Source organism: Calypte anna, chromosome 1, assembly GCF_003957555.1.
Source record: "Calypte anna isolate BGI_N300 chromosome 1, bCalAnn1_v1.p, whole genome shotgun sequence".
NCBI classification, from domain to species: Eukaryota; Metazoa; Chordata; class Aves; order Apodiformes; family Trochilidae; genus Calypte; species Calypte anna.
The window spans coordinates 121,772,424-121,787,718 of record NC_044244.1 but is presented as its reverse complement, the minus strand read 5'-3'; the positions used below and the strand labels follow the sequence as shown (position 1 = coordinate 121,787,718).

General features: G+C 40.4%; 1 protein-coding gene across 4 annotated transcripts in view; it reads right to left on the bottom strand.

Moving 5' to 3' along the window:
• The window catches only part of ADGRG2 (adhesion G protein-coupled receptor G2), a 57,759-nt gene that overhangs the window by 21,726 nt on the left and 20,738 nt on the right, over positions 1–15,295 (bottom strand). For all 4 annotated transcript variants that reach the window (XM_030469421.1, XM_030469424.1, XM_030469425.1 and 1 more), the window contains 4 exons: positions 6,754–6,795; positions 5,333–5,371; positions 3,397–3,429; positions 2,473–2,514 (listed from right to left, as the gene is read on the bottom strand). In XM_030469421.1, the coding sequence (XP_030325281.1) occupies positions 2,473–2,514; positions 3,397–3,429; positions 5,333–5,371; positions 6,754–6,795 (156 nt within the window). The remainder of the gene's footprint in view (positions 1–2,472; positions 2,515–3,396; positions 3,430–5,332; positions 5,372–6,753; positions 6,796–15,295) is intronic.

Genomic DNA, 15,295 nt, shown 5'->3' with positions numbered 1-15,295 from the left:
ATACAAATGGTCTCTTTATTAAAAAAAAAATCCAAATAAACCAGAAATAAAAGTATCATATAAGTTTTTCAGATATCAGTATTCAATCACTAAGTAGCATATCTATAAAGGCTATTTATGATAGCATGCAAATAAACTCTTCTACCTCATAGAATTCAGACTATGTTGATAGCAAACATGTCTACACTCATTTAGAACGTGTTTAGTTAGTCACAGCAAACTTGGCTGCTATCATATATTTTATACTACCTACACCTATACCTATACTACCTATACTAGTGATCAGGCATTGGAATGGGCTGCCCAGGGAAGTAGTGGATTCTCCGTCCCTGGAGATGTTTAAAAAGAGACTGGATGTGGCACTCAGTGCCATGGTCTAGCAACTGCAACGGTGGTTCAAGGGTTGGACTTGATGATCTCTGAGGTCCCTTCCAACCCAGCCAATTCTATGATTCTATGATTCTATACTGCAAAGAAATAATGCTGATCCCAAATTAAGAGTACCGTAAACAGAGAGCTCTATTGTAAATAACTGTAATAAAAGACTTGGAAAATACTTGCATTCAAGACAAAACTCCCACACTTGTTCATAAAACTAACATGGCAGCACAACTTTCCTTGTATTACTTAAGCAGACTGTCTCAAGAAAATGGTTCAAAATAAACACCGTAGTTTGTCGTAAGAATGTAGATTGGACCCCATTAACAGAAAATCAGGTGCTGAACAGAAAACCAAATGCTGTTTTCACTGCTCTTATAATTAGCTAGTACCCAGTAAAATGGGAATTTCAACATTTTTTTTTCCTGTGGTAAAAACATTTGGCTGATATTGATGATTGATTGATTGATTAATGAACCTTGACGCTTCATTAATTTTATCACTGGCAACAAACATCCAGCAGAGGGTACAGATTGTGAGCTGGTGGAAATATTCAAATTACTAGAAAAAAGTCTTTTTTTCAGACAGCAATTTTAGATTCAAATAAATGTGCCTTCCCCTTTTTGTTGGCAGTGAAATAGATATGAAAACTGTATCAGCACTTTCTGATTTTTATGCAATCCTTAGAGGAATCAAAATGGTCATGAATAACCCGCATTTGCCAACATTATTAACTGCTTAAAGAACAACAAAACCCAGGAGTGACACAAAATTAAAGATTAACATCAGCCTCTTTTTTTCTTTACAGAGTGCCCATTGTGTGCCATCTAATCTTTCTCAGGATCTAATCTTGCTTAGGCATGTTGGAAGGGTGTGGTGCAGCAGTTTGCCAGTGCAGGGCAAGCTGGCAGCCCAGGCCAGGAGGTGAGGTCAGCTGCTGTCTTTTCCCTCCCAGAAGGTAACTGAGCTATGGCACCCACTCCTTCCAAAGCCATACAGGAGCTCTGTGTCCTTCTTATGCTGGGGACTCCAGAACTGGACACAGTGCTCCAGGTGGGGTCTTATAAGAGCATAGTAGAGGGGGAGAATTATCTCCCTCAACTCGCTGGCATTTTTTCAGGGGCTCTGGGTGAATCCCATCAGGTCCTGTGGACTTGTTCACCTTCAGGCTCTTTTGGTGGTCTGGTGAAGTTACCTGGATGACAATAAGGGCAAGTGCAAGGTTCTGCACCTGGGTTGAGGCAATCCCATGCATGAATACAGGCTGGGAAGAGAAAGGATTGAGGACAGCCCTGAGGAGAAGGACATGGGAGTGGTGGTGGACCATGAGCCATCAATGTGCACTTGCAGCCCAGAAAGCCAACTGGGTCCTGGTCTGCATCAGAAGAAGAACAGACAGCCAGTTGAGGGAGATAATTCTCCCCCTCTACTATGCTCTTATAAGACCCCACCTGGAGCACTGTGTCCAGTTCTGGAGTCCCCAGCGTAAGAAGGACACAGAGCTCCTGGAACGTGTCCAGAGGAGAGACACTGAAATGATCAGAGGGCTGGAGCACCTCCCCTGTGAAGACAGGCTGAGGAAGTTATCCTAGCCAAGTCCCAAGCTCCAAGCCACTTCTTCTACTGCTTGCAGTTATCCAGTGCAAATACATTCTAACTGCTCTACCAGTCTCCTACATGGATAATGAAAAGATTAATTAAAAAAATCCTGACTACTCCTATAGACTGGACCTGCCATTATGACTGGTTTCAGTCTCCTTCAGTCTACAAAAAAGAATGAGGTGGGTTTTGTTTTGTTTTTTTAAAGGAAACATGGTCCCTGAGACTGTGTTTCATACATCCTTGTGGTAATCTGCTGCTCTGACTTACAAAATAGCCAAAATCTTCTATATATGGCCATCTAGGCAATCAATGGAGAGTTAGACCTTCCTCCAGACTGGAGATCAGTGCAAAGTAAGACAAATCACTAATATGACTTGCCATAAAAGCAACATAAAAGATTATTTTAAAAATATTTGGAAGCAGATTTCCTGAACTCACACATCCTTAATTTTTGAGAAGCATAAAAGATCAGTGGTGAAATATGAATCCTACCTGGTGTTATGGTGGAGTAATAATCAGTGACGTTAAGAGCATCTGTTAAAAAAAAAAATAAAATGAAATTTTCACATTTTTACTTAAAAAGCCTACGAAATGTATGTCACCAAAATAAATTTCCTAATTTCTACTTTAGACTCTGCCTTCCCAGAAGAAACGTAAACATCAGCATTTATAAGATAATTAAGTTGGAAATGAAATGAAAATGGAAATGAAAAAGAAGTATTAGGAGTGACATCCATTTTATTTCCTCATGTGAGCCAGTGACACTAGGCTTCCTGTTGTTCAGTGGAGAAAGCAATGCTTTTAAGGTATGATTCATTTAAATTCAAATTTAAGGCATTTAACCTATTCTGCACAGGTACTTGAGCATAAGATAAAACATATTCTTAGCATGTGGCTTTCCATCCATCAACTGTGAAGAACTGCACAATGTCCAGTTCATATGCAGACATGCAGGAATCTGTACTAATAATCTATTCCTTGTTTTCAATACAGGAGAAGGGGTATCAAGTTCTTCTGACTTAGCCTTTTCTGATATTATTTGGCAACTCACTGCAAGAACATCTATCATGTGTCTTTATGGAATGGTGTGTACATTTTAGTTCTGTAAAATACTTTAAAGAGTATCAGAAAGTACAGAAAACATTAGGTCTATAGATATTCCTCCAAAATGAGATACTTGCTAAACATAAGTATGACCCGTTTGGGCCTTCATAAACAATGCATTATTTTGAATTAAAAAGAAAAATTAATTGCTTCAAAATCCTACCCATTCAGACTTAAGACTGAAGATTTTAAGATCATATAAGAAAAGAATTTGAACTAAACAAATCTCAGTTATAAGAAGAAAAAAGAACTCTTTAATGAATGCAACAAACATCTCCCTTCAAAGCTTACTCTTTTCATGCTTATTCTCACCTGGAATTTGTGTAGTCTCCTCTGAAGTCACACCTGAATAAGAAAAGTTATTAACAGTAAATCAGTGAAAATAAAAATGGAAAATATCTAAAAAAAAAATTTAGTTTAACTGAACCTAGATTAGAGAAGAAGGAAAAAAATTTTCTTGCAGGATTATTAAATAAGGTAGGTGATAAAAGTAACAATAGAGGATTCTGGGGAAAAAAAAGAAGTAGAAACTGTATTAATACTTTATTGCTAGGAATTTCGTAGAAAAAAGATCAAGCATGCAAAACTTCAAACAGGAACTGAATTTCAATTATATAATTTCGATTTTAAGAACAAATGCAGTGCTTGTTAGGAACATCCACATCATTTCAATATAAATATTTGAAATAATTATTTCAATTTTATTTATTTTATTTATTATTTATATAATTTTATTTCAATGTAAGTGTTTCAAATAATGTCAACATTATTTCAAAAATTTGATAGATTCCTCTTATTGGTTTCATTCTTTTAGAAGATGGAGAAGAATTTGGCATATCTAACAGCAACAACTTAGTCTCAAGGACTTTTCCTGCATCAACTCACAATGCTCATGAGCAGAGATGACACATAGTTTTTGGCAAACTGTCTCTCCAAAAAAGCTATTTTTGCCAGTATAAAAATAAAATGCTGTAAGGATGCAAGTTTTTTTGTTTGTTTGTTTTTTCAGATACACCAAAAGGAAAAAGGAAAAAAAAAAGAAAATTATATCAAAAATTTTAAATTGCTCAGGTAGAATATGCTTAGTAAGCCTATTTTAGGTGCCAGCATGGGAATATAAAATGGTTAGAGTACCACTTTGTATCACTCCAATATGACAACATTGTGCCTTTTTTAAAATGGATCTGAGCATCTACCTAACAGAAGAACGTTTTGCTTTGCAAATGTCTTTACTAAAAGCATCACTGTCATAAGAAGAAACAGTATCTTAATAAAGAAAAGTTGGTGGCTCCACAGACATTTGCATATTAAGAAAAAAAAAGCAATCTACTTAATTACAGGGAAAGGCAGCTTTTTTTTTTTTTTATGTATTTATTTCAACTAGACTAGCTATTTTGAACCTTTTCAAAAGCCTATATACAGAATAAAAACTAAGTATATCTGGTCTTTAGTAACAATCCTGAAGACAATTATTTTCTTAAGACAACTAACAAGCAGCCAAACTATGTGGAATCAGTGAAAACTTCATATGCATTATTTGGCTTGGTGTAGTCCACAAAAAATATTGAATTGGATGCAGTTGCTAAAGATGAGCCATTCTCAGGGAAATACTGTATCTGTATCTCTAAGAACAAAAGCATGCATGTTTCTGTATGTATTATTTCTTTTCTCCAAAGCATGAGATGTCAATATATACAATCAAAAAATGGCTTTCACACAGCTATTTCTGTTTGACTACATTCTTCAGATAAAAAAAAAAAAATAAAATAATGCTTTCCTGGATCATGTTTCATCACCTCTGGTTCCAGAAGTTTTTAGAATCTTTTGCTTGTGCACCTGTGTGAGTGTGCATGTGTGTAATATGCCACACTGCATCAAATGACATCTGCTAGGGGGGGAGAAGATGTAAGGGAACTCTCTCACTTCAGCATTCCCCTTCTACCACCTATGCAAACTTTTTAGGCTACTGGAGGAAAGGCTCTTGATCAAGCAACTTGCACCTACTGCATCCCCAAGCACCACTGCTACAAACCATGAGGGATTCTATAATGTCAGCTGTTTCATTACAAAGTAGAATGAAGAAATTGTCTCTTTAAAAAACAAACAATCCAAACAATAAATGTTGGAGCTCATTTAGATTATTATTATATAAATAAATTTTCTACATTACTTCAGATAAGAGCAGATTTGTCTGTCTAATAGGAAATAACAAACATTACAGTGACCACTCAAGTCCTGGTTTTCTTACCAGAAATGGTTGTTCCAGCTGATTCTCCTGAGTTTTCACCTTTTGTTTCAGACAGCAAAAAAAAAGAAAAGAAAAAAAAAAGAGAATTAAAAAAAGGACCATAATGAAGTTTCAGACACATACATAAGCATCCTTAGCAGCCTTTATCAAAAGTTTATACATAATCAAAAGTTTACTGCATTTACCAGAAGAGGGCAACACCTGCTTATCAGAAAAACACTTCCAGGTTGTAAAAGGCAGATGTAACAATCTCTTATTTAAAAAATAACAACTTTCATTAATTCAGATCACATTCAACTGAGATGATTTCTTTTAATCAAATATGGAACAGTTTGCATTAAAAAAACCACAAGTCACTGACTCAAGACATGTGCCAGCCTAGTCTGAATGCCCCATGCCAACCCTGAGTACCTTACTAATTCTGGGAATGGGAATCTTGTGTATGCAACAAGATGGCTGTAGCTGGGTATGAAGAACTATTCTCAAACTGTGCATAATAACAATGAGACTTGCCATTTTAAATTTATCCCACACATATCTTCTTTCTTTTCTATCCTGCAAAAAGCTGCATTACACAAAGCTAATATATTTCAAGTTTGAATCTCTGATATTGATACGAGCCAGTCAGCTATTTATATATCAAACACTAGCCACCAAATCTTTAATTTTGTTACAGTCAGTACTTTGATCAAAAACAAATTAGGAAATTTGACACCCAGCTCACATACAGCAACTTCAAAGTTAGCCCTTTGACTCACTTGAGTGGTTCATTACAGTGCCACAGACAAGTCAAGTCAGTTATCACAGAAATACAATCTAGAGAACAGCTGGATGCAAATATGAAACAATATTTTAAACTACAAAGGATTTCAGCAACTTCTCTCAAAACTCAGAAGTCATCCTACTATGTTACTTACACTACTAATTAATTATAAATGTATATACTGTATCTTATACAGCTAACTATACTGTAAAACCTTTCCTACTGCTGTAGATGAGTTAAGTCAGAGGTACCAAAAACCTTCATGGGAAACCAGATCTTTTTGGTTAAACATAATAAACAAGGAGTTTCTGAAATTATAAACTCTCACATGATTCCTTGCTCAGACCATTTTTCTTGCTTTACTGAAAACTATTAATAGTTTCTTCCCAAAGGACAATCATAAGTATAATTTCTGCAATGAAAGACAAATTGGAGTAATCTCGCTGATAACTGGATTTCTTTGGAGAATTACTCATGCTGTTTGTACCATGAAATATGCTAATAACCCACAAGGATGATCCAGATAAATAATTTGCCAATATTTACATATTCTTAATTACCTCCATGAATTAAAAAGTAAAGAGCAGCGACAAATTTCCTTCACACTTTCTAAAACACAAGAACAATGGGAAAAATAATACACAGAATCCCCACGTACCTGTTATCTGTTTTCTGACAGGCAACGTAGCAGTAGTTTCAACTACAAACAAAAAAGATTTTTTAGGAGGAGAAATTTATATATATATATATATATATATGTACACATGCATATACACAGACATTTATGAATACAACCAATTTACATGTACTCCTCACCTCAATTCAAGCTGATTTGCAAAACTACTGTGCATCCACTGAGAAATGTGTGGAGTTTAACTCTTCTTCACTCAGTTTTATCACTTTTATACTTAATGCAAGACACAGATTACACTATGAGCTTTCCCCTAACCTTCAATCCCTAATATCTAAAAAAAAACCCCTTTCAACATATTTGCTTGAGTAAAGATAAAATAGACTAAATTGTGGCAAACAGCAATGTAACAGGTACACACAACTGTGTTTTCACACAGCTGTTTTTGCAAAAATGTGGAAAAGCTGATTAGTTATTCAAGAAGTGAGATTTTATTAATATAAAGAGAAGCAGAGAAATTAAAGACAAGGTAAGTAAGGTGCCAGACAGTAGGGTAAATCATGGATGCTTTGTTCCATACATATCTGCAAATTTCATGAGAATACATCTACATCATGATGTGCATATACATCATGCAGATGCTCACATGCCCAAGAGCTGAACCACCAGAGAACATCAAAACAATGAGCACATACATTAAACTACCAGAAATTAAGTGGCTCAGGTGGACCTGGACTAGGAATGGAATGGTGAGGTAAACAAACACACAAACAACCCCCTCCAAAAAAACCCCAAAAGAAAAGCTCAAAACATGTCCCTAGGGACACTTAGGTTGAGATACAACATAAAGATGGGCTCTTTATCAAGGGGTGGATCTAAAAATTGAAGTCACTGCACAGACTACCCATGAATGTGAAATATGAGCTGTAATCAAGTGAACCAAGTGACTTAATTCACACTGGAACAGAGGATGGTGGCTGCCCTGTCAAGAAGAGGAGGCCTAGCAGACTGACTGCATGAGACCAATGTTGCAAACCTGCCACCAAGACAACTGCTATGTGTGTATCCCGTGGTGAAGGAAATGAGCAGGTGGCTATAAATGTACTCTGCAGACTATGTCTCCATCCTAAACATTATGCTGGGCCTTAAAAAACAAGAACAAAGTATGACATACTTAAGGCTCTGTCACCTATTTTAGCACTCTTGACAGCTGAGTTGAGGCAAGGAGGAAGAGACAGTCACTTCAAGTCACTGAACCTGCTGTTACGTGCTGGTCACAGACAAAATGAAGGTCTGCAGGGTTGTGGAGGTAGAGAGATTCTTTTTGAACTGTCAGTACTGGTGGGAAAGTTTCTCCACACTTCTTCAATATTTAGGCAGTCTATCATCATCGAGGTGCTGGCATGCTACCCTAGTGCACACTGTACTAACCTCTACCACACAGTCTGTGTATAGTGGACATCATCCAGATCTTTGCAAACTTGGTTGCTGTTTAGGTTGCTGTAGACCTCCTCCATCACTGCTAATTCCCTCAGATACTGGACACCTTTCTTCTTCCATCAGTGGTGATCCACTTGCATCAGTAGTCTACAAGACCATTCTTAAACTCTGGATCCAGTAATCCGAGTTGAAATCACTCTGGGACCTCCAGTATGCAATCAGCTGGGGATGGTCCAGTGGAAAGTGCTCTCAAGCAGCAAATTCCTGGGTAGCAAGGCATGTGGAAGAATTCAGGCAGGTGCCTAGTGCAGTTCTCACCTCTGCTGGCTGGGGAATTTACATCTGAACATGCAAAGAATCCTGTTGAAATGACAGAGCAGTTGAAGGAAGGATGTCTTGCTTACACCAAAGACAGAGACTTTTGGTGCTGTGCTTTTTTGCCTGGCCTATGCCTACCAGGTCTGTGTCCGAGATCCCAACAGAAGCAAGAAGATTTCTTGATCTAAGGACATACAAATGAGTGATGTAGCTAAACCACAGCCACAACCCTAACCACAACAGCCCCTCTTGCAGTCAAGAGCCTCAAGTGGAGGCTGACTCAGTTAGGGAAGGAGGAAGAAACTCCTCTTTAGGGGATGAAGGAAGAAGACTCAGAACAGGCAGCCTGTTTTGTAGCACAACAGCCAAAAGAACAGGAAGGGGAGTTGACACAAATCATAAAAGACACAGAAACCACCCAGCACCTATTCCTGAGCAAGCTGCACTATATGCACAAATACCACAGCTGACAGTCAGGTGAGCAGATTGTTGCCTGGTTGCTCCAGTGATGGGATACTGGGGGCCAAGTATCAGGAGTAAGAGAGATCATGTGAGCTTGATGAAAATGTAAAGAAATTTAAGTTCGTTTTTGTTGAATACCCATCTGTTTAGGAAGAGGAAAATGTTCCATGGCTATGAAACCTGTTCAGCAACTCTGGCCATCACCCTATACCACAGATGCAAAAAGTTTATGTGGCAACCACTATTTGCACTGTGACAACCTTCACTTCACCTAAAGACTATGTATGACAATGTGAATCAGTGCAACTTCAGCACCTCCAGTCTGATAGGAGACTAAATCCATCACTAACAGTACTTAAGGATAGCTCCACAAACTAACAGAGCTCTAAGAGACACCAGTACCTGGCCCTGCCTACAAAATAGCCTTGTGCTTACATCATTCCTTAGAATGAGCCATCTTAACTATCAGTCTGCTGGCTCGTTTAGGATGGGACACCGTGTAACAGCCAAGTCTTGTGTCTTTTTTTTTTTTTTAAGTTGGTTGGAAACAGAAGTGCTGAGGTACTAACAGGCTGACTCCTGTCCTTACCTAAGCTGTCAGAGTGGTTCCAAAGAATATTGATCAATATGGTGATAGGTGCTCTATATATGTAAATATATATATATATATATAAACTGTTACACCAAGTGAAACAGAATTAAAAAATCAATTTGGCCAAAAGGAAAGAAAGGAAGAAGGCTTTGTAACACAGTGGTCAAGATGCAATGAACAGTTTTGTTCCCTTCACTAAAGGCTTTGTCACTCATAGCATGCCTGTTGTTCAGTAACTTAGACACAGGATATAGAAAAATCCCTTAAAATAGTGTACAATGTTCTACCTCCAACTGGAAGAATGGAAAATACCCATTTCTTCCCCCTACCTCTGATCAGTATACTCTTTCTTAAGATTTTTGGAAAACCCTTTTGATTTACCTGTCTCCAGGAAAACCTCTCTGCCGCAGTTCAGTTTTTTCAGGGTGGAAGAGTGAGAAGCAGCTAGAACCTTGCTGCAGGTAACATCATACAAGTTACTGACAGTTTCCCCTTCCTCTCCTGTCTCAGGGGAGCAGTGTTGCTACTGATTAATACTGTTTTACCTAACATTTACAATTGCCTTCAGACTTTTGCAGAATGCATCCTTTGAGCAAGTTTCAACCAGCAACTAGAGTGCTCTCTTAGAAGAATCATAGAATCATAGAATTGGCTGGGTTGGAAGGGACCTCAGAGATCATCAAGTCCAACCCTTTTACCACCGTTGCGGTTGCTAGACCATGGCACTGAGTGCCACATCCAGTCTCTTTTTAAATATCTCCAGGGAAGGAGAATCCACTACTTCCCTGGGCAGCCCATTACAATGCTGGATCACTCTCTCCGTAAAGAAATTCTTTCTAATATCTAACCTAAATTTCCCCTGGCACAACTTAAGACCATGCCCTCTTGTCTTGTTGAAAGTCATAGAATCATAGAATCATAGAATCATAGAATTGGCTGGGTTGGAAGGGACCTCAGAGATCATCGAGTCCAACCCTTGAACCACCGTTGCGGTTGCTAGACCATGGCACTGAGTGCCACATCCAGTCTCTTTTTAAATATCTCCAGGGACGGAGAATCCACCACTTCAGTGGGCAGCCCATTCCAATGACGGATCACTCTTTCCGTAAAGAAATTCTTTCTAATATCTAACCTTTGTCGTCTGGCAAAAGAGACCAACGTCCACCCGGTTACACCCTCCTTTCAGGTAGTTGTAGACAGCGATGAGGTCTCCCCTGAGTCTCCTCTTCTCCAGGCTGAACAGCCCCAGCTCTCTCAGCCTCTCCTCATAGGATCTGTGCTCGAGTCCCTTCACCAGCCTGGTTGCCCTCCTTTGGACCTACTCCAGGACCTCAATATGCTTCCTGAACTGGGGGTCCCAGAACTGGACACAATACTCGAGGTGCGGCCTCACCAGGGCTGAGTACAGGGGCAGAATCACTTCCTTGGACCTGCTGGCGACGCTGTTCCTGATCCAGGCCAGGATGCCATTGGCCTTCTTGGCTACCTGGGCACACTGCTGGCTCATGTTCAGCTTCCTGTCAATCCAGACTCCCAGGTCCCTCTCTGTATGGCTGCTCTCCAGCCACTCTGTCCGCAGCCTGTAGCACTGCATGGGGTTGTTGTGGCCAAAGTGCAGGACCCGGCACTTGGCCGTGTTAAACCTCATCCCATTGGAATCAGCCCAACTCTCCAGTCTGTCCAGGTCCCTCTGCAGAGCCCTCCTGCCTTCCAGTTGATCGACACTCCCCCCCAGCTTAGTGTCGTCTGTGAATTTGCTGATGATGGACTCAATCCCCTCATCTAGATCATCAATAAAGATATTGAACAGAACAGGGCCCAACACTGATCCCTGGGGGACACCACTAGTGACCGGCTGCCAACTGGATCAGCCCCGTTCAGCACCACTCTCTGGGCCCGGCCCTCCAGCCAGTTCTTAACCCAGCACAGGGTGCTCCTGTCCAAGCTGCGGGCTGACAGTTTTTTCAGGAGGATGCTGTGGGAGACGGTGTCAAAGGCTTTGCTGAAATCCAGGTAGACCACATCCACAGCCTTCCCCTCATCCACCAGTCGGGTCACCTGATCATAAAAGGAGATCAGGTTGGTCAGGCAGGACCTGCCCTTCCTAACCCCGCGCTGGCTGGGTCTGATCCCTTGCCCATCCTGCAGGTGCTGTGTGATTGCACTGAGGATGATCTGTTCCATGACCCTGCCAGGCACTGAGGTCAGGCTGACGGGCCTGTAGTTTCCTGGGTCTTCTTTCCGGCCCTTTTTGTGGATTGGCGTGACATTCGCCAACTTCCAATCATCTGGGATGTCCCCAGTGAGCCAGGACTGTTGGTAGATGATAGAGAGAGGCTTGGCAAGCTCTTCTGCCAGCTCCCTCACCACCCTTGGGTGGATCCCATCTGGTCCCATAGACTTGTGGGGATCCAAGCATCTCAGTAGGTCACTGACTGTGTCCTTCAGGATTACAGGGGGGCTGTTTAGATTCATGTCACTTTCCATGAGCTCCAGAAGACATCCATCTTCAGGGTAACCTGTCTTTCTGCTGAAAACTGAGGTAAAGAAGGTGTTAAATACCTCAGCCTTTTCTTCATCTTTGACAACTATATTCCCACCCGTGTCCAGTAAAGGATGGATGTTTTCCTTGCCCCTTCTTTTGCTGCTGATGTATCTGTAGAAGGACTTTTTGTTATCCTTCACAGAGGTGGCAAGTCTTCTGAATAGGCCAAAATCTGCCCTCCGGAAGTCCAGTGTAGAGGTCTTATTGACGACCCTCCTTGTATCCCTGAATATTGAAAACTTTATTATTTCATGGTCGCTAAGTCCCAGGCGTCCACCGACCACCACATCTCCCACCAGCTCCTCTCTGTTTGTGAAAAGAAGGTCAAGCAGGACAGAAGGTCAAGCAGGTCAAGAAAGAGAGAAAGAGTTTGGGTTGTAGGGAACTAGAGCCTCCATATGGACACCCACCCTGCCCAGTGCGTGGGGTGTGCAGGGGCAGGGGATGGTACAGCAAGAAGGGTCGTGCCTGCTGGCCTCTGCCTCTTGGGAAACGCAGTGAGAGAATACAAGGGCAGTTGCTTTCTAGTCAGGTCCATTTCAGTGCCTGACAGGCACTGAAAGCTTCAGGTAACCTGTGGAAGCACAGACATTACTGGCAAAACCCTATACATTTATGGACTTACACGTTCTGGGGCTTAGACAGTTTTATGAAATTAAGTACCTAAAATATTACTTGGATTGACAGAAAAAAAGTGTCAAAAATGAGAGCATTTTTTATTATCAGCCAGGATTTTTCTTTCAAAATAAAGGTACAGTCGACCATGTGAGCTCTGACAAACAGGTCCACCACAGAATACAAATGGAAGAGTCCAAAGGGACACCTGGGTGGCCATGTAATATAGTCTACCCATGCCACCATACTTGGCTGACACCACAGAATGGCATTAGATAACCACAATTCTGTATTGCTGATACGATCAGTTTTGACTGATAAATACACTCAAAAATACCAGGAAATTAAAAAAAAATAATAATAATTTCTAAATAAGATATGATAGCAAACTTAGTGCAGAAAGATTTTTCAAGAAAAATCCAACTGCTTGAGTCAAGGTAATTGATTTGCATTAAAAATTCCCATCAGAAATGACAAAGTAGTTGTTTTCATTCAAAGTAGATACATAATCACAGAAGCACAGAAAAATAGGGGTTGGAAGGGACCTCAAAAGATCACTGAGTCCAACCCCCCTGCCAGAGCAGAGTCACCTACAGGAGGTCACACAGGAACAAGTCCAGGTGGGATGAACATCTCCAGAGAAGGAGAGTCCTCAACCTCTCTGGGCAGCCTGGTCCAGTGCTCTGTCACTCTCACAGTAGGAAAAAATTTCCTCGCATTTATATGGAACCTCTGATGCTCAAGTTTATATCCATTTCTCTTGTCCTATCATTGGGCATAATTGAGAAGAGACTGGCACCATCCTCCTGGCTCTCTCCCTTTACGTATTTATAAACATTAATGAGGTCACTCCTCATTCTCTTCTCCAAGCTGAAGAGACCCAACTCCCTCAGCCTTTCCTCATAAGGGAGATGTTCCACTCCCTTATCATCTTAGAGGCTCTCCTCTGGACTCTTTCAGGAAGTTCCCTGTCCTTCTTGAACTGAGGGGCTCAGAACTGGACACAGTATTACAGATGTGGCCTCACCAGGGCAGAGGGAGGAGAACCTCACTCGACCTACTATCCACCCCTCTTCTAAAGCACCACAGGATGCCATTGGCCTTCTTGGCCACCAGGGGACATTGCTGGCTCATGGTCATCCTGCTGTCCACTGGAACCCCCAGGTCCCTTTACCCTTCACTGCTCTCCAAGAACTCACTCCCCAACCTGTACCGGTACTTGGGGTTGATCCTACCCGAATATAAGACTCTACACTTGCCCTTGTTTTAATTCATTAAATTTTTCCCTGCTGAACCCTCAAGCATGTCTAGGTCCCTCTGAATGGCAGCACTATCACTGCCTGGCTTATAACTTAAAATCATTTTACCGGAAAAGTCGATTCCACAGTGCATTTTTATATCTATATAGATTCCCTTATAAACATTCTCACAGCCAGCAGTTACCAGCATGCATTGCCTCAGTTATCAGTAAGGTGCAGCAGCTACCATTCCTTTGTAGTCACTGCTACCAGGACACAGTCATATGAAAATGCCTGGCATTAATACATTTTACACCACTTGCTCATGAACAAAACTGAGAAGCTCAAACAATGAAATTTCAAAATGGTGCTGTTCTAAAATCCATCTATTTGCAACAAAAATACAACATTCAATTCTCATATTCAAATTAAATATTCTCATATTCAAATTAAACCCATATGTTCTGCTAAGAGATTGAATACCTTTAATGTTTTTTTGATGAACCTTTCAGCTGGATAAACATTCTGCCAAAATGAACCATCCTGTCACACAAAGCATTAATAGCATTTACACATAAAAGTCCTCCCTAATTTTCCACTGTAGACTCATAGGGCTCATACTGGCCTTTTATGTAAGTTAGATTTTGAGGCATATTGTACAGGTTTACAGAACAAAACTAAGTGCAATCTTAGTTTTATGTTTTCATGTCTCTCCTGACACCTCATGTCTGCTCTGTCTCTTAGTGGTGGCACCATGGAAGAAAGGATGAATCATTACTGGGTTTTGGACAGAAACAACTGTAAGAGAACAGTGAAAGTCCTCGTTCACGTCAGGTTCTGACACTTTGGCCAGTTCATTTTAGTAACCTTAAGAAAAAATTTAGGTGCAATATTTTAAACTAAGCTTTGATGTTACACAGGTTTTTATCAAATTAGGCTATAAGTACAGTTTTTATCTGTTTGTATGAAGTTTTGTTTGTATAAAGCTGTACATTAGAGACTGAGGTGAACCAAATCACGCTTTTTCTCTGGCAGGCTGATTTCCAAAAAGCTAATTGCTTTGGTATCACAGAGGAGGGAGGAAATGAGAGCAAAGAAAGGGAAGGTCAAACATGCATTCTGTTAATAGGTACAAAGTAGAGTGGTACATGACTCATCAAGCAGGCACTCCAGAGTTGGGTATTTTTTTCCCCTTCACATTTACTTCCTTTAAGAGCTTCTAGGAGTTTCTGTAGTATTCTGTCCTTCCAGTTTTAGAAGGAAAATGGTATTGGGGCAAATAATTTATTTTTTAACCTCCTGCTTTCATGGTCCACTCAATAAGTATAACAATACGGCCTTAAGTTTGGTACCCAACAG